At 42.5% G+C, this 25,662-nt stretch overlaps 1 protein-coding gene and 1 long non-coding RNA gene across 2 annotated transcripts; one reads left to right on the plus strand and one right to left on the minus strand.

Moving 5' to 3' along the window:
• Positions 1-1,412: 1,412 nt before the first annotated feature.
• On the plus strand, positions 1,413-17,339 carry STYXL2 (serine/threonine/tyrosine interacting like 2). The gene is made up of 6 exons (XM_081907862.1): positions 1,413-1,591; positions 3,088-3,212; positions 7,257-7,351; positions 9,522-9,753; positions 12,595-12,812; positions 13,613-17,339. Exons 2-6 carry the CDS (start codon positions 3,106-3,108, stop codon positions 16,489-16,491), a joined length of 3,531 nt encoding a protein of 1,176 aa, XP_081763988.1. The 5' UTR covers positions 1,413-1,591; positions 3,088-3,105; the 3' UTR covers positions 16,492-17,339.
• Positions 17,340-20,172: 2,833 nt separating this feature from the next.
• Positions 20,173-25,234, minus strand: LOC309368117. Its single transcript, XR_014167554.1, has 2 exons — positions 21,825-25,234; positions 20,173-20,320 (listed from the first exon to the last, which is right to left on the minus strand). It is a non-coding gene; the product is annotated as an uncharacterized lncRNA (long non-coding RNA).
• Between the last annotated feature and the right edge of the window lie 428 nt (positions 25,235-25,662).

Raw genomic sequence — 25,662 nt, forward strand, 5'->3', positions numbered from 1 at the left:
TTCGTCTTTTAGGTGCCAATTTAATAATAATTTATACATTTTAGACAGATTTTTTTTTTATCTGAGAGGAGTTCTTTATCTAGTTCAGAAATTATCTTGTCAAACCCATTTTCCATTTTATCTTGTTTAAAAATTCAGTTGAGTTGATGATATTGCAGCCAACTTACACCAATATGTTTTAATATGTCATAATCCTTCAGTCATAGTTGGTTATCTATTCTTCTAAGACTGTACTTTTGAGATAAGGAAAGTGACATGTTCCAGTACCAACCCAGTAGGGTAGCCTAGTAAATCAGGAGTTCCCATCCTATTTCTGTCTCTCTCTGTTGCCCCCCACCCAGTAATGTGCCACCTAGGGCAAGGGGTGTGGGATTCTCACACCCTGACTCAGTATAAGGCATATTCCTATGTTCTGAGTTACCTCATGGGAATGAAAGAATATTAATCTCCTGAAGTCCCCTAAGAGGACCTTTTATTCAACCATTTGTCTTGTTCTGTGGTAATCCTAGATGGCTCAGAAGAAATGTGATGTGGGGTGTGTGGGATAAATGGGTAGGAAAAGCTTAGCAGAAATGACTATGCCTTGCTGTTGTAACTGCCTGCATTGCAAAGAAAGAGGAAACTTGTGGTAATAAGTCAGGTTAAGAAATCACTGAGAGTAGCCGAAAGATAATGCCTCATAAGGTACTAGGAAGGTTTCTGGGTGACTCGGAATCACGAGGAAAAATGGAGAACAGTTAGAAAACAATTGAGCATGCTGAAAAAGGCTATGAATTTTGGTCAAACCACCCCTGGTGGAGCTACAGCTAATCAGCATGATCATGGGATGTATGTAATGGAGGGGGTGCATATCAAGGGGGAAATAAGAAATAGGCAGACTGGGACTGTAAACTGCAGTCTCCTAACCAACAGGAGAATGTAGGAGGGAAATTTGGACTGACTATAGGGTATAAAGTACCTTTAATGTACTTTATGGGGGCCTCCTTCTTTACAGCACGAGCTGGGGAGTTGCACATGCAGGGCTGTCTCGATAATAAACAATATTTGGTTTTGCCTGATCTCGGTGTCAGACTCCTTCTTATCATGCAGCAATTGATTCCCTCTGGGGAAGATCCCTGGGGCAAATTTGTCCAAAAGGGAGAGGTGGGTGGGGAAACGGGATGACAAGGACTAAAATTCTGAGGCAGGGAGGAAGCTTCCTTTCTGACCTCTGAACGGACACGGCTCAGGCATCCAATAAAAACAAATAGCATGATTGCCCTTCATATATCTGGCCTATTCTGCAGCCAAGTGAGGTCCCTTGATGGGTGGGGATAGAGTTAAAAAGCCCAAGCAGGGACTGCACTTCTCTCTCGGCAACCTGACAGCCAGTGCCTGGAAGTGCTATTATTAGAAGGCTGATAAAATTTGAGGCTGACAGTTGTCCTGCCCCTTTGGGAAGAAATCACAGCGAGGGAAGGAGGGCAGCGGCCCTTGTCCTGACTGTGATCCCGGCGGCCTAATTCCCTGCTCTTTTTTTGACTGGGTGCTTCACTTTACTGCTAACAAGGAACATTAAACTGTCAGGAGACGTACCCTCCCAGCAGAACCGGTAAGTTGCTGTGGGGCTTTCATAGCTTCTTGCTTCGTTTGGTCTTGCTGGGTCATTGTGTGGTGTCAACAACTGCCACCGCCACCCTGCCTGCGGAGGCCTAGCTGCATTCCTGACATCTGAGACAAGCTGCAAGGGGGGCGAGAAAGGGGACTGTGTAAGGGAAGAGGCATCTTCCCTCGCGGCCTGAAATGGAGCAGGTATTTTTGTTGCACATTGATCACACATCTCCCCTGTATGGAGAAGCCTCAGGAAACAAGGGCTGCCTCTCTAGACTCCATCCTAACAACCCAAGAGCAGGATCCCAGGGGTGCCATTTCAGATTGCTGTGGGGTGGGGGACAAAGTGCGGTGGTAAGGCTTATAGGTCCACTCAGAAAATTGAATTGCAAAATAATAATAAAAAACCTCTAGCCCTACTTTATTCTGAGCTGCAATCTTAGTTGGGGGAGAGTCCCACTAAACACAACTGGAGTTATTTCTGAGTAGACATAGGGCTGCACTGTTAAGAGCATTTGTTGTGATTACTTTTTATACTTCATAATAGCTATTACCTATGTGAACATTCACGCTTTTAAAAACAGCAACAGGATTTTGCTTTTAGAAGGCATTTAAAGGCATATGCCTATTCTACTAACCAGGGACCATTGGTTTAGGGCTGGATGTGATGTCCCTCAATTACCCCTACGTGTGTGTATTGGACCTGTGTGAATCTTTGGATCCACACGGCCCTGGATTGCTCTCCCTGAGAAGCAGCCAGCTCAGTTTTGCTAAGTGGAGTGAAGGCAGGCAGACTGCTGGGGACTGTGAGCCCAGGGGTATTAACACAGACCCTCCAAATGTCCCTATTTTCCAGGGACGTCCCTGATTTCGAGAAGCCATCCCAGATTCTGATTTGGTCCTGGAATACCTCACATTTCCTTAAGATGTCTCTATTTTCATCAGAGAAATGTTGGAGGGTATGGAGTTATCCGACCCCCGAGCTGTCCAAAGGCAATCCTGTATAGGGAAGTTTTCTTTCATGTTTGCTGTTTTGTTATGTTTTTATATATGTTGGAAGTTGCCCAAAGTGGCTGGGGCAACCCCATAAGATGTGTGGGGTATATGTAGAAAAATTATCATTCTGGAATGAGACGTCCCCATTTTCGTCAGAGAAATGTTGGAGGGTATGTTAACAGTTTCTCTAACTTCCATTAATATAGTGCTTCCGAAGTCTCTTGCCTCTTTTCCAGTGGGTGGTATTGCTTTATGGCAAACATCTCTTTGGAAGAGAGGCCTGGGGTTTAAAGTCGTGTGGAATCAAATGTTTGCTCTCAATTGCTTGGGGTGGTTCGTCGTGGAATGGAAACTCTCAAACCTCATGTCCTCAGTCATACACAAACCCCCTTTCTGAACCACACCAATCTTCTTTTTGTAGCTTGGCAGATGGGTTTGCTCGATGTGCCTCTGCCTTTTAGTATGTTCTGATCCACCTAATCCCACCCTCCCCAATTCTAGCGTGTTCCCACAGGAACTATGGCAAGTGGTATGGATTCAGATGGTGAGCAGGTGGTGCCCGATGGAGAAGGCCCTGATGTGAAAGCCGTGCAGGCCCACTATCTTCGCAGTCCCTCTCCTAGCCGGTGAGTCTTTTGCCAAGTAGACCTCTATATCCCTCTGATCACATGGAACAAACTCCAGCCATTTTCTAGCCTTCCCCCTTCCTTTTTTAAAATTACCTTACGCTAACCCTGTGCATTATCCAAACCCTGAGCAAGGCAGAATTTAAAGAGTTCTTTCTTATTTCTTTTAGAAGCCAGGGTGGAGAGCTCATGCATTATTTAGCTAATCTAATTGGGTCAACTGAGGTTTTCCACAAATTCAAGTGTTATTGGGGGAAAGCATTATCAAAGTTAAGTGAGGCAGCACAGAGGAAACAGAGCCCACCCAAGCTGCCATCATTTGCATCAGTCTTTTCACAGTTCTTTGATTTGTTCGGATTCAAGTGTTTCACTTGATTGTACAAATTTGGAATCTTATGTGAAGCAGGATTTCTGGGTCTTGCATAGAGGCATGCCCAGTAATCCCAGTTAGAAAGCAATAGTCAGCCCCTATCTATTTTTGAGGTTTTCTTTATCAAGCATGTTTTAGTCTGCAAGAGAGAGCCTTTTTCAATGCCCCAAGCCTGTGTGATCTTGCCTTTTTCTCATTCAAAGGCATCGTTCAGTAGATCTCGACCCAGTGTGTGGCAACTGTTGGTGCGGGGGGGGGGGGGAGAGTGAATTCCTTGCTAGGGATCATTCATTAAGAAAGGAATTAAAAATACAGCTGTTGATACCATAATGCTGTTTTGCAAAGCTACGGCATGTCTGCACTTGAAATACTGTGTGCCGTTCTGGTCGCCTCACCTCAAAAAGGATATTGTAGAGCCATCAAAGGTTCAGAAAAGAGCAACCAAAGTCGAGGGAATTTGAGTGAGTCCTCTAGGTGGAAAGGTTGCAGCATTTGGAATTTTTTAATCTCTGAGAAAGGAAGCAAGGAGGCCGTGAGCAAAAGCATGGTCCAGTCTATATGAGCCTATTAATGAACATTTGTACACTTAAAAACATAGTCGCAAGTAACCCTCACCCTATGCATTCACTGAACATGTAAAAGGGGCTCCTGTTTTCTGGCGTGTTCTTAGTTCCATTCCTTAGGGATATTAAAGGATAAATCAGGCTCTGTAGGCTGATTCACTTTTTCTTTTATCTGTTTCTGTTCCCATGGCTGATGATGAGACTGAGTGCTGCTAGCCAAACCATCTGTCTTTCCTGCAGCTTAGATACACTTGGCCAAGTTCGGTTTTTTCTTTGCATATGGCTCATTTGCATGTACATTGTTAATATGCCCTAAACTTACTTGCAATTGCTTAAAAAAAAAAATTCCATAGTGTTTTGAATATGTACGTGAGGGCAGTCGCTTTGACTCTAGATGTTATTGGGGTGATCTGTGCTTTCTCTTTACCATGCTGCTAGATTATTCTTTGGGGTGGAGCAAAAGGGGGAAAGACCACCCACTCTCTTAGAGACACACAAATCTATTTTGTGATTAAACAACTTAACAGTTAAATTCTATTCATATCTACTCAGATTGTTGTTTTCAATGGAATTTACTCTCAGCCAGTTCAATATGCCTAAATCAGGGATGGGGAAAGTTTGGTCTTCCAGCTGTTGCTGGATTACAACTTCCATCATTCCTGACCATTGATTATGATGACTGACGCTGATGGGAGGAGAGTCCCATAACATCTGAAGGGCTATATATTCCCTAAATTATTGTGCCTGATTTTCAACGTTTTCAACAGGTGTTTTATTTTTCCTCCTGTAAAATACTGGAGGAATTCATGGTTTAAGCAACTCAAAATGCTTTTAACTAACTTTTTTTTTTTGTCAGCAGAGAGAGGCTTTTTATACCAGCCTGTTGCTCTTCACTATAGATCTAGCAGTCCTCAATAGAGATGGAAGGGCTCTCTGTTTGTTTCTTCACTTGCTCCAATACAACAGAGCTTCCAAACTCAAAACTCCTGTTCTTAGAGTTGCCGCATTTTCCCTGCCACTGGCTGTGTACACCATACCTTTAAAGCTCATTTCAGCCACATTCTTTCCTTCCAAAAATTCTGGGCACTAGTTTGTTAAGGGTTTCTGGGAATTGTTACTCTGTGAGGGGTGGACTACAGTGCCCAGAATGTGCTTTGATGTGCTTTAAAGATACACAGCCATTAAAGGTTTCATGCTTTCTACAAATGGCATGTCAATTAGGAATTTGCCAGAGATAGTTTTCATATCCTTAGCTTGTAGAACAACCTTTTCCAACCTGGTGCCCTTCAGATGTTTTGGTCTACAACTCCCATCAGTGCCTACCGGCTTGATCATTGCAGAACGACCGCTTGGTGGCTTCCTTCACACATCCATGAGCAGAAAGCTAATTGGATTCTCTGCATCAACACCTCAAACAGGTGGCTTTGAAAGTAGTACTATCAGTGGAGCAAAACATTGTCTCTGCTTCACTTTCAGCATACTCAAGAAGGCAAGGGATCTCTTAAAAGTATGAGTGCTACTTGTATGTTTGCTTGTAATGCTGGCAGAACACCACCTTGCAGTCCCTTAATTACAGATCCTCGTTTAAGTTGAGGAGGCGTAACTCAAACTGACATCCTCTGGTGCTATAAAGGAAAAAGCATCTTTGTGCTGCAGGGTGTATTGCAGAGGATGGTGTGTCTAGATTCTAAGGGTGAAATTCAACATTGCACTATGTTGATTGTTCTGCCAGGGCAAGCTTTACAGCTTGCCAGATGGAACAATCAGATGCTGTTCTGGGGGTTCCCTTGACCATTCCTAGCCAATTTTGGGGGACACAGAAGAAGACGGGGGGAACCCTGTTGTACAAACTGAAGTCCTAATGCTGGCTTCTGCTGCTGGGATGCATGAGTTGAATTCTGCCCTAAGTAATCGATTTCTAGGCAAAATGGCAGCCTTAACTTTAAAAGGGCTGGGGGGGGGGGCAAAAACTTTGTTTACCTTTGACAGAGGCAATGAAAGGGCAATGCTCACACTTGCTACATAAACACCAGAGCTCCATTCCTGCTCTTTCCTCAGCCAGTCCCTCCAGCTTAATATGCATTAGCTAAAGCCCCAGCTCTCTAGTGCTTTGTACACTTGACCCCTAGACATCACAGGCTTCTCCCGGCCTTCTCCACTGCCACTGCCTTGGGAAGCTGGCTGCCCATATAACGTTTCATGGTCGGTTGCTATGGAGACCAATTTTGATTAATGCAGCTGTCAGGCAACCCTCTGTTTACAACAGTCAGAGACATCTGGACTATCATCCACCCTCTAGTGGATGAAAAGGAAACATCTTCCTCTTCTGTAAAAAGAGACACAGGACTCCGTAACTTTACCACAGTGGTAACTAGAGTGTCACTAAAGGGCAGGGGGATTCATGGCCTAATGCTTGGTCATTGCTCCTTGCTCTGTGCTCCCCTTTATCTGCAAGGGAGAGATGTGGACTGATAAACCCCAGAGTCAAAGGGAGACAGCAGTGCATCATTTGCCTCTGAGCTGCCTTTGAGCTGATACCGGGTTCAACAAGTTCCTCGTCCCCACCTGCATTACTGTACATCAAAGAATATTACAAGCATTATATTACAAAATCTGTGTATCACTACAGTATCTACTATGAGAGCATTCTTGCTCTTCATTTTGGAATAGAGAATGGGAGACAGTAGATTAGTTTATACAAACATTTTTTTGTTTTTGCTGGGAAATGCTTTTCCCCCACCGATTACTCCAGTTTACAAATGTGCCTCCATATGGTAAAATCAACATACAACAAAGGGAAATGTAGCGTTTTCTGTAGATGAATTTTATGTTATAGTATCTTAATTCTGCACTTTTGGGAAGAGGAACACATTGATGAGAATGAATAATAAAAGAAGCATTATGGGGAAATTTAAACTTGTTTTGCCATTTTTTAAATTGCTTGTGTGTATGCAAACATGGGCCATCTCCCAGCGTCACCTGCTTCCTGTTCTGCTGTACAGTCTCCCCTCACCCTCAGGCTGCTCTGTTTTGAAATAGTTGTAGAAGCTGTCAAAGGTGAGTCAAACAACTTGTAGAAGCTTGCCTCACATCGTTGTCATTTATTAACAGATATTCGGTGTTATCGGATACAGACACTGAGAGCATCTTCATGGAGCCCATCCATCTGTCATCTGCTGTGGCTGCTAAACAGATTATCAACGAAGGTAGGAGGCAGAAAGAAAAGGCAATGAAGACAATGGGTTTATGAGTAAGGGGAGGCTGCTGAGTAAGTGCCCTCACTTTTGAATAGAGGAATAGACTAGATGATTTCTGGTCCCTCCCTCTCAACTCAATTATCTTATAATATCTGGAGACCATTTATAGAACCTCTGCTGATTAAGGTTACTTCCATAATCACAGTGTATTTTTTAATTGCTGTCCTTGTGCACTCACTTTTTACAGAAATTCCAAATGACATCATCTTTATCATCATCATCATCATAACCACGCCTTCTTCTCTGACAGGGACTCAATCACAGATATCAATACTGATCACTATTCCATTCCTGTGTTTTCCTGTATTGTTCTCATATCTTTATTAATATATTTTGGGAAGCGTTGTTTAATTTAAAACATTTGCCATTCCAGTCTATCTAGTGTGTGAACTGGCAAAGTGTCACTGAAGCTTCGCTGGGCTACTGTACCTTGAATTAGAAGGTTTCTTCACCTTTGCCTCTAAATGCTTCCTATTTAGCAGGACGATTGCCCCTTAATTAGTCATCTCCCATTCAGCTGGGGAGAGAGGGCTTTAATTACTGGTTCCCTCTAATACAAAAAGAATAATGAATAGAGATCAATAATTAAACCTTCCTACCATGGGTTATAGGAGCCAGCGAGTTAAGAGGCAATGCATTAGTAATGCTACTGCCAAACTGAACAAGAAGCAATCAGAGGCAAAACACGCAAGGATAAACCTTCCGAGTACAGTTGCTGAGGACCTTTGCTGAACAGCACTTCCTTCCAAGTTAAATATTGTAGGAGAACCCTGGCCATGGGGTTGGGTATTGTTGGATATTTAATGCTATACTAAGTAGCACATGGACTTACCATTTAAATTCTGTTTGGTGAATTCTACTCAATGTTATAATCAAGTGTCTTAACAATGCTAAATGGCCTTGTATGAAAGCTACTCTAGTATCATACAGCCCCTCTTGATATGTCTCTCTTTTACATTTTGCTAAACAAGACTGTAGGGGTTTTTCTTTTGAAGTCAGTGGTGGTGCATCACAGCATACTCTGCAACTATAGATGAAGTGTTTGCCCTAAAAGCTAGCCAGGCTACTTTCTGCCTTCCATTCATTATTGGAATGAGATTCTACTTAACTCTATATTGAAATACTACAATACAGTAGAATGCTATGATACAGTATTTTATTTGTTCTATAACATTTGTATACCCATGTGACTGAGTTCTCTGGGCAGTTTATGGACTATTAAAAATACAAACTAAAGTTCAACATTTGCACGGCACTAAAACCAGTGATGAATATATAAATAAACACCAATGTGGCAGCTAAAACAATGTGAAACCAGCAAAGGGTTTGGCGAACTTGGCGAACTTGGCAAAAAGTTCTAAAAGCACAAAACAGGTGTCTCCATTATAATTAAAAGGTCCAGGAGAACAAAATATATATCCAACTGGTACCTAAAACACCATAGCATGGCATCAGGTGAGCCTCTTGTGGAAAGGCATTCAATACAGGAGGCAAAGTCACTGAAAATCCCTTTCCTTGTCTCACTTCATTAGGTGGGGAAATCTGGAGAAAGGTCTCAAATGAATATCACAAGGCTTAGGCTTACCAAGATCCCATCAATATGATTTCAATATCCAATAGTCCATCAAGATTATAGCTTGAGCATTGATGTGCACATAGCTCAGATCAAGGGCCCAGGTACTTTGAGAAGATCCATACCATGCCTTTAAAGCACATTCAATGCACATTTAAAGCACATGGCTTTCCACCAGAGAATCCTAAGAACTGTAGTTTCAGCCTCACAGAGCTACAATTCCCAGCACCCCAACCAAATGACAGTTCCCAGGATTCTTTGGGAGGAGCCACATATTTTAAATGTGCACTGAATGTGCTTTAAATGAGTGGTGTGAATCTGCCCTTTGTTGAACACTCGTTGAGAAGCATGTCAAAGGGAAAGGGGACCCCTGACTGTTAGGTCCAGTTGCAGACGACTCTGGGGTTGCGGCACTCATCTCGCTTTACTGGCCAAGGGAGCCGGCGTACAGCTTCCGGATCATGTGGCCAACATGACTAAGCCGCTTTACCGTTGTCAAAGGTAAACAGGTGCAATTTTGAAAATGTAAGTGTTGTTTCATTCCAGAGCTGAAGACAAAGGAGGTGAAAGCAGATTCTGGGTGTCCAGGGATGCTCGAATCTGCAGAGCAGCTACTGGTGGAAGACTTGTACAATCGGGTTAAGGAAAAGATAGATGATACCAGCTTGTTCAACACACCATGTGTCATGGATTTGCAGAGGGCACTTGTGAAAGACCGGCTTGAGTCTCCAAAGGATGCCGTTGATGAAGTCTGGCCAAATGTCTTCATAGCAGAAAAGTGAGTAGGAAGACTGTTTCTCTTTGATTATCATTCCTAGAGTTGGACTTCTCACACTTTATTGGAGAAGAAGATCAATAATCCTAGGTGAAAAATTAAAATCTTTCAAATGTCCCATCCCAAGATAAACTTATGTAAAGAATACCACTATAAAGGCAGAAACTGTTACAGACATACCTCATCTTGCGTCTGCTTCAGGTTGCGTGTTTTTGTCTTGTGTCCTGCAGCAACCCGGAAGTACCAGAATGGGTTACTTCTGGGTTTTGCCACATGCGCAGAAGCGCTAAATAGCGTCATGTTTGTGTGCCGACGCAGCGCTTCAGCTTACGTCAATTCCGTGTTATGAATGGGCCTCCAGAATGGATTCCAACCGTAATGTGAGGTTCCACTGTATAGGATGAATATTATATCCTGATCTCCTCCCTGCATTCCTGTGAATGACACAATGCATTCTTGATTTGAATGCAGTCAAGGAGATTGTACATACACCAGTGGTGGGAGATCAAAAACCCCTAAACCAAACTAATGAGGGAAGTCAGTTTCTTAGTCAACTAGTTGATGCTGCTTCTATTGCATTGGGGAATTGGCATCTCACATAATTGCTGGAATCTGAAAGTTTAAGTTGGACAAGTGAAGATTCCTTTCCCTCCATCAGGCCAGAATTGTACTTTGCAGCCAAGGTGCAGCTGCCACTGAAACAGGCAATCTGATGTCTCTTCCTTCTATCACCTTCATAACATTTAGTTATGCAGAACTTGTAACATGGCATTATGACTTTTCATTTCCTTTTTCCACCTAATTGGCTGCCATTTGCAGGGGTGGAAAAAATTATAACGTGATGGCATCACACCATGCATTTTGCATTATTAAACGATGCCAGAGGAAAATGCACAGCCATTACTTTCAGAGGTCGAAAGGTGCTGACCATATTATGTAGTTCCAGCCTCCACTTGCCATGCCCTGATTCTCTCTGATTCATGGTATGAATAAAGCCTGCTTTAAGAAGAAGACCAGCCAATGTACAAATAGCAGCTGCTGTCAACACTATTTTAAACAAAAGAGCATGAATTATAAATAAGGTCTTCTAATTTCTGAGCCATTTTTGTTCATAAAAAAAAGCTTTTCCCCCAATGGTTGCTTGTCACAGTTTCCAAATGTCAAATCACAGTGATTATGACACAATTTGATATATGAGTCTTTTAACATTTGCAGCCATCATATTTCCTTAACCCAGTTATTTCAAAATCCCAGTACATATTGGAACGAAGGCCTTATGAGATATCTTGATGGTGTTGCACTGGGAGAATCATTTATGTGCCTTGCAGATGATTTGCTCCCTGCATTTGCCACAGTGCCCAGGGCAACAATAGTAAACATTTTATCAGTGGGGCATTTATGACCCCAGTGATGAAGTGTTGCAACTTTCTAAATACCCTAACTGGTTGGTGGCTCAGCTACCCAGAAGGCAATCTCATTCCAAATGAGCGTGGCCACTCATTACAGTCAGCAAGGGAGGCTCTCCTGTATGACCAATCAATGGGGGCATAACTTGGTGAAACATTGGTGATGGCTGCTATAGTGATCCCACCTAAATTATGTAACTTCCTTCCTCAAGAGGTCTGTTTATTTCCCTTTCTCTTGACTATCCATTGCCTGGTTATGACATTATTATTCAGGCAGGTATTTGATCTGCCATGCTAATGAACTTTTAGCAGACTAGCCCTATTTTAGCTGGTTTTATATCCTGCTCCTGGCTCTTTGTTTTATTATTATATCGCTGATGTTTCCTTAATTGATTTTGTAAGTGTTCTTTAAATGTGTTGTTAGCCACCCAGAATAATGTGGATACACTAGAAAGGTGAGGTATAAATCTGCCTAATATAAAACACCGTTATGAGACTTCCAGAGATTTGTCATGTTGGCCTGGTACACATGTCACTGTTAGCCAAATTATAACTGGCACTGCACAATCATGCTGGCTCCCAAAGGAGAGCTCATGCCAACTCCACATGGCATGGCAGCTAAGTCAAGGTTTTGCTTAGCATACCATCCAAACTTGGGATCGTGGTTAAACTCGCTACTCTTCTACTACGATCTATGGCCAAGAACAAACCTTGGGATCATGGTTAAAGATGAGAGCATTTAACCATGATTGTGGAACTGGAGAACAAACAGTGATTAACTACTGTGCTGCACTAACTTAAACGGACCAGGAAAGAACTAAGTTAGTGCAGTTTTCTTCCTGGCAGCCAGCATGTTTACCAGGGCTGTCTTAAGTATATGTGGCACCAGGGTGCAAAGAACCGCCTGGCGCCCCCCCCCCCGGTTGGCCAGTCCCAGGCTCGCAAGAGGGCAGAGCTGGCCAGCCGCCACAGCATCTTGCTGGCTCGATCGCCCCTGAACTCATGGCGCAGAGCCACCCGCAGCAGAAGAGCCCACTGTGGCACTCCAACTGACGGGCGGGCTCTTCGCTGGACTCAACTCTCAGGCCCCAGACTCTCATCCTGGTGCCCCTGAGAGCCTGGTGCCCTGCACCCCTAGCGCCTATGGATAAGACAGCCCTGATGTTTGCACTGAGCAATGGTTTGTCTTAGCATTGCATGAAAATGTGGCCATTGTAACCTTTTGTGTTCAACCAGATAGTAAACACATGTTGTGAACATGCTCGCACTTACAATACTATTTTAATCACCTGTGGGGTAGATCATTCATATTGCCAGTCTGCACAAACTTGCAGAGTTCCTCATCAACTCAACCCATTTTTCTATTGCTGGCCTTAGGCTAGTTTTCAAATACTCAAGAAAGTAGACAGAATCTAACCTCTCTTCCTTTGTCTTGAAGGAGTGTTGCAGTGAATAAAGGTCGCCTAAAGAGACTAGGAATTACTCATGTGCTTAATGCTGCTCATGGCACTGGTGTGTATACAGGACCAGACTTCTACAACGGCATGAACATCCAGTATTTAGGCATTGAGGTGGATGATTTCCCAGATATGGACATCTCTAAACATTTCCGTGAGGCTGCAGAGTTCCTTGATGAAGCTCTACTAACCTACAGAGGTATGTAGGTCAAACTGCATAACTTCTCATTTTCAGCTTCTGTTGGTTCATTATCATTTGAGAAGTAGGTATTAGGGCCCCTCATACACACTAATGAAGTTCCTTCTACTCTTCAGACTGTGTTTTTAATGTTTCTACCATGGCAATGTTAACCATTTAGGAAGATGGAAATAAATAAGTACATTGGGTTGAAGCCAACTAAGTCATCTCAGAGTGGACTCATTGAAAGCAACAGACATGACTAACTTAAGTCCATTTTAAAGTTTCTCCTCTGAGTATGGGTATCACCTTTATAATTTATATACATATAATAATGGAAAACATGTTTAATATGGTGAGGGGCAAATTCTTCCCGAGTTTTGGAGCATTGTTGCACCAAGCTTCACACCAGTGGTTTATCAACATTAGTGAATATAAATTGGGGGAAGATGCAGGAGTGGCCTGTGTGGTAAGCCAGGCTGAGCTCAATAAGAATTTCTTTGGATTAGAAGGGATTGTAGCATATATTCCCCCATTTGCTGCTATGCTTAAAATGTTTTGAGATTTCTGTGATGAAATATATAAATTATTTATTTAACTTAATTTACCATGTTCCCAGTTTAGGTATTAATGATGAATTAAATCAAGACTACTGATGGCAGAACCCACCCACCCCCACCAACTATTTATTTGATCCAGAAACTGTTTCAGAAATAGACTATTACATACTTCCCAAATCCAGTGTCCTCCAGATGCTGTTGAACGACAGTTCCCAGTATTCCTCTGGCAGTAGTTAACCACCTATATAATTTTACTTCTAGGGAAAGTCTTGGTCAGCAGTGAAATGGGAATCAGCCGCTCCGCAGTGCTGGTAGCTGCTTATCTGATGATCTTTCATCATATGACAATCTTAGAAGCCTTGATGACTATACGCAAGAAACGCGCCATATACCCCAATGATGGCTTCCTGAAACAGCTCCGGGAGCTCAATGAAAAGCTATTGGAGGAACGAGAAGAGGAAGGTGAAGAAGATTCTGATGATGACACAACCAGTAGCCAGAGTTCTGTTGTCAGAGCTGGAAGCTCTTCCTTGATGTCTGGGAGAGATGATTCTGGGAGTATCATGGGAGCCAAAGTCCACTCTATCATGGTGGAAGAAGAAGACACAACAAGCCTCCTGGGAAGTGTAATGAGTACCTCCTCTATGGGAAAATCGAGCTTTGTTTCTAAGCAGCCTACTCTTATCAGTGAAGAAGAGGAGGAACAACTCTATGAAGAATGGAGGAAGAAGCAAGGCTTGCCTGCAAAGGAACTTTCAAACAAGGATGGAGAAAGCAAACCCTCAGACCTTACGTTTCAGGTACAGGAGGAATCTGAGGCGGATATGAGTCGGATGATCCAAGAGTGGCAGTCCAAAAATGAAAAGTACCAAATGGAAAGCTACTTGTTTCCCAAGGAGGAGGATGGAGGTTCTAGAATGGGAGAAAGGCCATGTTCTGTAAATGATGTAAGTGAAACAGAAAGTGTGAGTAGCCAAGAGATCAGAATCTTGAAACAACGGCTAGAAGCAAGTGGCATTAACAGAATGAGGAGAGGGCGTACAGATTCCATGTCTACAGAAAGCAGCTGGGATATGTGGAATGAGAGGATGATGGAGATAGAGAAGGAAGCTTCTCGGAAATATCATTCCAAAACTAAATGTGGTCATGAGAACCCAAGGCCTGAAAATGGAACAAATGGGAGGGATGTGGATGAGGAAAGTATACTATCTGATACTAGCTCATTTTATAATTTCTGTCAAAAGAACAAAGACAAGCTGACTGCCTTAGAAAGGTGGAAAATCAAGAGAATTCAGTTTGGATTTCACAAAAGAGACTCAGAGGCCTCTGAGAAATCAAAGGATGAAGATGGCAGCCAACAAAATAAAGAGGCTATGGAAGAGGAGAAGAATTTGTCAGATATCAACCTGACAGCTTACCAAGCCTGGAAGGCTAAACATCAGAAGAAGGTAGGCAATGAGAATAAGGATGATATTGTGGAGCTTGCTAAAGGTGAAGATTCTGCTTCTTCCAGAAGAAAGCAGAGGCGAATGGAGTTACTTGAACACTCAAAGAAAGTTCTGGAAGAAAGTCAGTCTCTCTGCAGCTGGGAGGCAGAGAGTACAATGAGTGGAAGTATCCCTTTGTCGGCCTTTTTGCCATCAACAGCTTCCGTAAATGGTGCACAGGATTCTGCCTCAGTATTGAGCATGCAGACCAATCGCTCATCTTTCTCTCAGGCTAGAGGCGGTAGTGGGGCAATGTCAAACCATTCAGTAGCTACAGGTGTTCCCAACCTTCCTGTTGGCCCAGAAGACACTATATCTATAGCCAGTATTCAGAACTGGATTGCCAATGTTGTTAGTGAAACTATTGCTCAGAAACAAAATGAGATCCTAATGTTGTCCCGCCCATCATCAGTATTAGCTTCAAGTGTTAAATCAGTTGATGATGACAAGGCATCTCTGCTTAGTGCACAAAGTGGCTCATCACTACCTAGTTCACTATTTCACCAGCAGGGCAACCAATATGCTGACACTCAGTCCATGCTGTCTTGTAACACCTCAATGAGTGGAAGGACAGGAGGATCCAGCTCAAGCAGGAAAGTGACACAAACAAGCAAGCCTCTTTACAGCCTCTTTGCCGATGAGGTTGACTTGAAGAAACTTAACAGAAAGGAAAGGGAGATGCAAACAGAGATGAGAGAGAAAATGTCAGATTACCAGACCGAGAAGGTTATCAGTGACAATAAACGTAGCACTTTATTTAAGAAGAAAAAGATCAAGGAAGAGGATGAAGGTGAGAAGGCAGAAAATTATGCAGAAAATGTAATTGGTGGCCTTAGGTACCCTTTAGAAGCTCATAACGACAGGAGTGACACAGCATCTTCTTTCTCAGGCCAGTTTGCCAGAGCAGGTGCTATAAGGTCGGAGGTAGAAAAGAATGTAAGTAAGTGGCTCAGTGGCTTGAAAACAGAAGAAAAGTCCTCATACCAGGACTTCTCTGATGCTAGTGGAGAAAAATACAGGAGATCATCATTCAGAGAGGTGGACACTGAGGCTTCTAGCTATAATTTTTGCAGATCTCAAAGAGAAGAAATTGATCGCTCTTCAACCTTTCAGTGCAAAGATGACTTGCAGAGAACCTCCTCGCGATTTTCCTCTGCCTCTGCACAAGAAGATAAGGCAGCTCGCACATTTACACGGTCCAAATTCAGTGAGACAAGTTCCAGAGAAGAAAGTCCAGAGCCATATTTTTTCAGGAGGACACCAGAACCATCCTGCAGCTCAGAATCCCCTGAACCACCCACCAGGAATCGGATCAGGTCACATCGCTTGGAAGAGCGCGAAGAGGAGTCCAGTTCAGACATGTCTGAGTTTGGAGCCAAGAGAAAGTTCACCCAGAGTTTTTCAAAGTTTGAGGAGAATGCAGAGAAAGAAGAAAAGGTAGAAGAAAGAAAAGAGTGTTATGCATCAAGGCAGTTATTCAGACACAGGCAAAGCATGCGCAAGGAGGAGGAGGAAGAAATGGATGATGATGCCATAATTGCTGCCTGGAGGAATCGGCAAGAAGAAACTACGGCGAAGCTCCGTCGAAGAAGAGAGGAGCGGAGTGATCGAGAACAAAGTCATGCCAGCTCCATGTCTCCCCCTCCCATTTGAAAGAAAACTTCCACAGTCCCTACGAGAAACCAAGACTAAAATGCCCCTCAGTTTCATCAACCTCCATTGCATTTCCTATCACCCTTCCCAGAACAGAGCACTGCATTAATCCTACAGGTATTCTCTTATCTTTAATTCTCAACCTGAGATGAAGATACTAATGACAGTGGCTCTTCCCAAGAAAAAGGGATTGTGTCAATAGTCAATTATTGGTGTGCAGAAATGCATCAAGTTGTTTCTGGGACGATTTCTTCAACAAAACAGTAAACATAATTAACAATAATAATCAAAAGAAACAACAGAGGCTCAGCTAATTTGCTTCAGATATTCATTTGATTCTATTTACTGCAATCATTGAAGAGTCACTCTGGGGTCCGTCCGTCCCCCCCTTTCCACTTCATCATGATTAGAATTGGAACAAAATCAGCAGCCTTTGCCACTAGTTTGAAAACGTAGCTTCTCTTACAGCATATATGCCCTGTTCCCTTGTGGATAGTACAATTGAACTTATATTATTTCTTTCCTTCTAAATCCCAAACCACAGAGCCTTTTCTTTCTCTTGTGTGTATCAATAGAAGGGAAACTACTGAGAGAATAAATGTAATGTTTGTTCCCATGACAACTTGTAACTGAGCAAAATATCAATCATTGGTCACATGGGGAGATCTTGTTTAAAGGTTTTAATTTTGTTTGCTATAAAGGAGACTACACTAGATAGAACAAATTACCTTTAGAACAAAACATCAGGCCCAGCCTTAGAAAACATATGCTACAGTGGTGATTATCCCTTTTAAATGTAAATCCAGGATATATATTGGTGTGTGCACATTAAAGGAAAGAGAGTCACATCTGTTTGTTTGCTATGGATCATGGAATCATAGAATTGTAGTGTTGAAAGGGACCCCAAGGGTCATGTAGTCCAATCCCCTGCAATGCAGGAATCTCAGCTAAAGCGTCCATGACAGTTGGTCATTCAACCTCTGTTTAAAAAACTCCAAGGAAGAAGAGTCCACAACCTCAGGAAGGAGACCATTCCACTGTCAAACAGCTTTTACTGTCAGAAGGTTTCTCCTGGTGTTTAGTCAGAATCTCCTCTCTTGTAACTTGAAGCCATTGGTTTGGGCCCCACCTTCTGTATCAGAAGAAAAAAAGCTTGCTCCGTCTTCCATGTGACAGGCCTTGAGATATTTGGCTACCATATCCTCTCAGTCTCCTCTTTTCCAGGCTAAACATACCCAACTCCCTCAACCATTCCTCATAAAGCTTGGTTTCCAGATCCTTGGTCATCTTGGTCGCCCTTCTCCTTGCCATAAATTCACCCCACCCAGCCTATTCTTTGTCCAGAATGTCCTTCTACTTCATCTTGCTCCTCAAGGCCTTCCCCCTACCCTGCATAAATCAGGAGCAGCCAGACCTGACACCATCTTCAGCTTCTTCTCTACATCCATAAGAATGAGCTAGTAATAAAGTAATAAAGTGGCAGAGGCCTGAGGTGATAGAATTGACTGCATCATTTCAAATGTTGGGAGGGGAAGAGAACAATGCACTGCAATCAGAAAACTGATGTGCTATGGGGTGGTATTTGGAGGAAGCTTAGTACATGGGAAAGCAATTTAAGAAAAATAGCATACCCCATCAGCAACCTAAAGTAGGGTAGTCCAGGGCAGATTCAGATTTGATGGGGCTTTTGGCAACGTGGCCTCCCCAGGCCCCTGACTGTTGGCTTACCTGGCCACAGCAGGTGACTGTGGGCCTCTATTTAACATTATCCACTATGCCCCTCACATAGCATTGTTCTGGGACATCATGGGAAATGGGAAGTGCTGGTTTGTCAATCAGGCAGGCTGGGCCAGCCCAGGAGGAATCCCTGCCACAGTGCTAGGGCACCAGCTTTTGGCATCAGGCCTGGTGCCATCCAAAATTACCTCGGGATTCTGTTACCTCAGGATTCTGCTGCATGTGTAGACTAGACCTGAAATCCCAAGCCCAAAACGCCTTTGCTTTCCCCAGATAAAAATGGCACTCCATCCCACCACCTATTTCTATCTAACCAGTGTTTTGAGTTGGTTTCAGGTAATTATGACTGTCCATCATTTTTAAAATAAGAGGCTTGTTTTTAGACAAAAGGGTGTTTGATTCTTTTTAAATCGGCAAAGTTGATTCAGCCGCATCTGCCTTTTTCGCGTGCTCTCACCTCCCTCTGCTCTCTTTGGAAACAAGGTTTAAGTCCATCTACTTTCATATTTTCAAACAAAACTCATGAAAGGGCCATAAATACCATGACTCGTTAAAATGAAAGCTGTTTTCTCTTCCTCCCATGAGACTCCTTCCTGCGAGAATGGTAGAGAGAGTTCAATTCTTTGAAGAATTCTTCTTCTGTTCAACTAGCTGCAACTGAAAGCTCTCTTCTGGGCTTTGTTCCTTGCATCATCTTGACCAGGCTTTGCCATAGCTCTTCTTTTTCTCTCTGTTGCTTCTGCAAGTGTGAAGGAGGATCAGCGCTGGATAAGGAAAATGGCTTCGTTTGCACATTCTCAGAAAGCTTTTACAGAGGGGTGGGGGAGAGAGTGCCATATATGAAAGGCTTCCTCCCCTCTAATATAGAAAGTTGAAATTGCTATATCTTCTTTAGCATGCCAGAGGCACAAAATGAAGGTTAACAAACTCTGGGACAACCAACTAAAAGGTGTAATCAAGAGATGACATTTATTCCTGTCCATAATTGGATATTGGCTCTGATAAGCTCCCCTCTCTCCTGGGTCATCCCAGGGATAAATCTTTGCAGGACCAAGGCCAGGTATTAGGGAGTGGGGCTTGCATTTTAAACTTACCTAATTCACAGTTTCCAAAACAATACATGAATTGATCCTTTGGAATCGGCAACTCTCCAAACTTTCCAGTGCAACCAATTGGCCCCAACCAATGTGCACAAAAAAGGGAGAGGTGTACATAAAATGGTGAAAATAACATACAAAATGCATTATTTTGGGGAAAGGTTTGTGCAAAATGTGTATACTTTTCAAAATTGCATACAAAAATGTGTTTATTGGGAGAAATGTACACCAAAATGCCGACAAATTTCATAAAGATTTTTTAACAAAAATTTTGCAAACTGGTGCAGAGATGTGGCAAACTCAACATAAGATTAGAGAGATGAGAAAATGACAGATTTGTTCATCCCTACCAGAGACAGGTGGGATCATGCCCAAATCTACATAACTGCAAATATTATTGCACAGGTCTGGGTTTGATAGTGTCACAGTTGCTGGTGGTGAAGTCTTAAATGAATTAATTTTACCTTGGTAAAAATCAAATAAAACATGGGGTAGGGATGGAACTTTCCTGCTCTGGAGGACCTATGTGAATGGGCAGTAGGGGGCAGTACTTACTTTGCAGCACCCTAAAAAAAGGAGCTAGAGTTCTGGGCAGCAAAAAAAAACCCTTTTACCCACAAAAACAAGTCTTTTTGCATCAAAATAACAGACTGTCAACAAGCCTGAAGAATCTTCAAGTGACTTTATGGGAAAGCCACTCATTCATTGAACAAATCCAAGAAGAGTAATTTTTCACCACCATTATATCAGCCCAATGATTGGTCTTTAAGGAATTAACTGATTGTAGCCCATGCTTCCTGTTTGCCTTATAAAAACCTCATTATCCAGTAACGGGGGATCTTTCCCCCCCCCCCGAAGCAATAACCACTTGAAACCCAGATGAAGGTTAAAAGGCCTCACCTTTTTTGCCAGGATGAGACCTTAGTTCTCGCAACAAGCAGATGAGACCCTGGGGGAGAGGTTGCATCAGGTACAATCTGCTCCCATGCCAGTCACTTGAAACAAAAGAGGCAGGCAAGGGTGGAATAGGCAGCAGAGCCTCTGAAGTTGATCTTGAGTTAGGGATGGGGAACTTGTGGCCCTTCAGAGGTTAGACCCCATCTTTTATTAGCTTAGACAACATAGCCAATGGTAAGGAGTTGGGGTCTAATAACATCTGAAGGGTCACAGGTTTCTCCATCCCTCACTCAAGATCAGCTTCAGAAGCTCTGTTCTGCCCTTGTTTGTCATCCAACAGGTACAATGAGACAGGGTCTTTTAGGTACTGATGCTGACATACTGGAAAATTATCCTTAGGGAGATCTGCCAGGCATCTCTCTCCTTGTTAAGTATCTGTTAGGATGCTTTCCTTTACAGATTTACTGGGGAGTAAGACATCGTAAACACATCCGGCTTTGCTTCTAAGCAGACAGCCTTAGGACTGCTGAACTCTTTTTAACTGCAGCTTTCTACTGTTCTTCATGTCAGCTGTTTTAATATGTGCCTTTTAATATTGCTTTATTTGATGCATTTTTTGTTAATTTTGAATGCAGCTTTGATTGTTTTAAAAAACAATAGAAGGGGTGGAAAAACTTAGAAGGGGAGTAAAATAACCAATCGTAAGTACAAGGCTTTTTATTTCTTCTGCTGAAGTCTGACTTAAATACTCATTTTTGCTATTCTGACTGTGTATTTGTTGTATATTGTCCTTTTTAATTGTAGTCCTGCTAATATTTTGTTTCTATTTGTCTGCACTAAAACGACATTCCTCATGATGCAGGAATGCCCTTTCATTACAGTTTAGAAAACAAGTAGCATGTAAAAACATCAACAAATTAATCAGATCAACGAATAACTAATATTTATTTATTGTATGCTATAAAACAGAGCATAGTTTAAACTGGCTTAATTGTGATTTTGGTGGAGAAATGCTGCAAAGGATTACAGAGAAAACAGCTTGTTTTCACAGCGCTGTATGCCTTTCTCCAGCTGTTTAACATATTTTCAAAGCATTTGAGAAACAGCTTGAAGAGAGTCTGATAACACTAGCCACAGAAAGTAACCAAGTTCAAGGTTTTTAGTGCAGCTGCTAACAACAAAAATAGGGCTTCCCAGAAATGTTTCATGCAGCATCAATTTTGTTTGGGCAAAATTTCAGTGTCAAAATGCATGACAAGGGGTCATGCCAACACTTTGGGAAATGGAAGAGTTTTTCCACTTGGCTTTTTGTTTGTTTTTTAAATTTCACAAAGCTTTCTAAATAGTACCCAGTGATCACAACACATATCCCTATTGGTTTCAATGGGACTACAGAATATAAGGGATTTTATCCCTCTATTTGTCAGAGCCAGGACTTGAACTTCTTTGTCTGCAACCGCAGACTGTGACTCAACCTTGACTTTATCCCACACTGGAGTATTATCATTGACACCATCAAAATTATTTATTTATTTAATATACCTCTATCCCTGGAGACACTTGCACCTCCACAGACAACAGAATTATCCCCAAGCTGCATACCTGATCCTTCAGGAGGTGTGCGGCCCTGTCCAATACATGTTGCAAACCTCTATGTAGTTCAGCTGTTTCCAGCTAACAGTACTTTCATCTTGTCTTAAGTTTCAGTTTCTGTTGGTTTGCCCTCATCCATCTTAAAATGGCCTCTGGGTGCCTGTTAAAAGTTTCCGTAGCCTAATTGGGATTAGTAGGTAGAAACAATGAATTGAGCTCGGTGTGCACCTGTGTGCTGGTGAGACCTTGGCTTGTGGACGACATCTCCCAATACATTATTACATAATAAATCTATGCCCTGCATTATTTCCATGTGGCAGGAGGATGAGGAAAGATGCAGTATTCTTGGGGTCTCAGCCTGTGACAAGCAGCTGTCACTTGTGCATGTGAGAAACATTATAGCAAGACAAGCAACCGCCATCAGATACAGATACTTTGTTCCATTATACTGCGCAGTCAATTTCATTCTTCTTTCCCAGTCAGCGCACTGACTGAGGGATTTAGTTAAACTGCAATATCTCCATGCACCATAAGGGTATTTCTAAAATCTATTTTGACATAGCTATTGTAGTTAATTTCCAAATCGCTGGCTTTTCTCCTCTAATGATCCTTTCTGGCCAGAGTTCCCAAATGTGATTTGAAATCCCATCTCTGCGTGTCTAGGGAAAGATTGATTGTAAAACATTTATATCCCAGTTCTATAAATCTCCAACACTGTGGAAAATACAAGCCTTGACGTGTGTTGCAGCGGCTAGGGCAGTACACTCTGCCCTCTCCACCTTAGTGAATAAGCCCAGTTTGCAGAATAAAGTGCAAATTAGCTGGAGCCCAAAATTTTCTCCACTAGGTGGCTAGGCATCTCACAGAGTCATATGGAATCACCATATATGGAAGAAAGGGTGGGGATTCAGTGAAGAAGATAAATAACCCTTGGAGGCAGGGGGGCAGCTGCCCCCCATTAAGTAAATAAATAAAAATTCTTTCCCCCCCCCCAATAAATCCTAGCTACTCCCATGCTTGGAGGATTTCTTAATCCAGGCAGCCGATGGATATAGAAGGTCTACCTCAAAGATCAGAAGGGCCTAAGTGGAATTCAGTTTTCTAAGATTTGTGATCTCCTTTTCCTGCTAGCTCAGTTGGTAGCGCATGAGACTCTTAATCTCAATGTCATGCGTTGGAGTTCCATGTTGGGCAAAAGGATTCCTGCATTTCAGGGGGTTGGACTAGATGACCCTTGTGGTCCCCTCCAACTCTACAATTCTAGAGGAGAGGAGAGAGAAATTTATCAGTCAAAATGATTCTGTACCAGTAACTGTCTCCCAGCATTGTCTTGAATGAATGAATTTTATTCTTTCGGTCACAGACCAGTTCCAGCCCACATACAATATCAAGGAATTCATAAAACAAGACAGGGATACATTTGAATTTGCAATTAGGTGTAACGGGGACAATACAGATATAGCAACAGTTAAAAATATATAAATTAAAACTTAGTCATTGTTTTACAGCTCAGCTTGTGATGTGTTGTTGTTTAGTGACCTGTTTAGAGCAGCTGTCATTGTAATACTATAGGCAGGGCCAGTTCCACTTCTGGGGTGGGGGGGCTCAGCATATTGCCTTCAGAAGGCCCCTTCCTACATCAATGGGACTTCCCATGAGTCCTGGCTAGGTTCCTAGGCAGTGGCACAGCCAGCAGCAGTTCTATGAGCTTAGAGCTCCCATTTATTTATTTTGTTATTACTAAACTGGGGTAATGTCAAAAACTGTCATGCCACCATGGGGCTCATTAGAGGAAAGGGAAAGGGGGCTGCAGGAGCTGAGGCAGGTGCTGGGTCCCTGGCAGCTCCCCAAGAATATCAGGTGCTAAATCTGACCTGGCATATTGCTGCCCATATGATTCTATAATTGCTCTCAGCTTTAATATCCTACACTGCCTTTATTATGAACTCCTGAGAATGGATAAATCCAGTCAGCAGAAGGAAGCTGATGGGATTCTTTAGAGACTAGCAAGACATAACTGGAATTTTGTTTTATAAGAGTTGGTATCTCCTTTTCAGCTCTTTCTCATACCCCTCAACTGTCCCGATTTAACCAGGGCATCCTGTTTTGGGGGGCTGTGCGCTCACATAAAATCACAGCTCCGAAACACTGTGTTTTGGGGCACTGTGCTTTTGTACGGGTCACGTGACTCATGCAGGAGCGTGGCCCCAAAAGATGCACATCCTAGTTTTTCTCTGGGACATGTTGGAGGGTATGCTCTCTGTTATAAGAATGTTTAGGTCATATATATATAATAAATGTTCATATATGTACCAAGCAAACACATATATAAATATATAAAGCACATGTCTGAAACCCATGGGAAAAGTCCTAAAACCATTTTGACTCTTTCAGTCACCTCAAATATTTCTTTGCAAGGTCGAAGGAAATGCAGAAACCTCCCCATTGTCTCTGTCCTCACAAATCCTGCCTTAAGGACACATTTAAGGTGTGAATAGAGTGAGCCTGTGACCTGGCTCAGTAATTAAGTATTATCATTACAAAAAAAAATGGCCAGACACCCCAGGTAATCCAGTCAAGTGACCATTAATAGGTAACCTGGCAGACAGGGTAAAAACGCACTCAGATTTCTGTGGTAGACCACCTTTTCTGTGATGTAGGTATGATGTATCTGGGGGGTGGTCTTGGACTCCAGGGTGGGCAATTTAAAATGTCTATATAAAGGCAGGCACACCTTTGTTCTGGGTCCTCCTCCTCTCTCCTGCGTGTGGGGAAGCACCCTGTTGCAACAGGCTTACTAGCTGCTTTGCTTCTCAATATTCTCTGGTTGGTCTCTGTTATTTTTTCCTACTGATAGAGAACCTACAAAGGACTCTAAATGGGCTCTTGGGTACCCCATAACGGAAAAGGAGCAGTTTTTTTACTTATATCACTCTCTATCAAGAAAGGCTAACTACAACAAAAGTAGCACCAAGTAGATGCATCTTGGGGAGAACCAATTTGTTTCTTCTGCTTGTTATATGAGCTGTAATGTGTTAGAAACATGTGCTGCAATAATATATTATTTAAACTCTGACAATATTAACTTACGTGCTACAGCTAGAGAGCAGGTTGCACAGTCTGATTGTCAACAATAATAAACATTTGTCGGTATGCTTTAATTAGCCATACATTTAGTCATAAAACCTATCACATTTGTTTACATATGTTTTATTACCTGTTTTTGCACCACGAGGAATCAAACTGTCAAACAGATGAACCTTGCTCTGTTTGAGGTTGTTTTGGTAGTGTGATATTTGTGGAATCACAACAGTAAATGAGGAAGAACCACACATCACCTCCAAATCATTGGGCCCCAAACTGGAACAGATGCACCTGGTGGCTGAGGAAGACAACTGGTTTGTTCCTTTTCTTCTGTTCTGTGACAATTTCAAAAAAAAAAAAATACCTACCTGTTACTGGAATGGAATTTTGTAAGTATTATGATATAGATTGTTGTTGTTTAGTCATTTAGTTGTGTCCAACTCTTCACGACCCCATGGACCAGAGCACGCCAGGCCCTCCTGTCTTCCACTGCCTCCCACAGTTTGGTCAAACTCATGCTGATAGCTTCGAGAACACTATCCAACCATCTCGTCCTCTGTTGTCCCCTTCTCCTTGTGCCCTCCATCTTTCCCAGCATCAGGGTCTTTTCCAGGGAGTCTTCTCTTCTCATGAGGTAGCCAAAGTATTGGAGCCTCAGCTTCAGGATCTGTCCTTCCAGTGAGCACTCAGGTATATGGATACAGAACACTAAATTAGATTGATAGAGCAATGCTATATGTATATCTAATCAGAAGCAAGGCCC

This window comes from Podarcis melisellensis (genome assembly GCF_964234715.1).
Source record: "Podarcis melisellensis genome assembly, chromosome: 4".
NCBI classification, from domain to species: Eukaryota; Metazoa; Chordata; class Lepidosauria; order Squamata; family Lacertidae; genus Podarcis; species Podarcis melisellensis.

Bases quoted from the DNA above. Each gene is read 5' to 3' on its own strand.
- STYXL2 (XM_081907862.1), top strand. From the start codon at position 3,106: ATGGCAAGTGGTATGGATTCAGATGGTGAGCAGGTGGTGCCCGATGGA. The intron at 9,754-12,594 runs GTGAGTAGGAAG...TTTGTCTTGAAG, and splicing joins AATGTCTTCATAGCAGAAAA to GAGTGTTGCAGTGAATAAAG. The intron at 12,813-13,612 runs GTATGTAGGTCA...TTTTACTTCTAG, and splicing joins AGCTCTACTAACCTACAGAG to GGAAAGTCTTGGTCAGCAGT.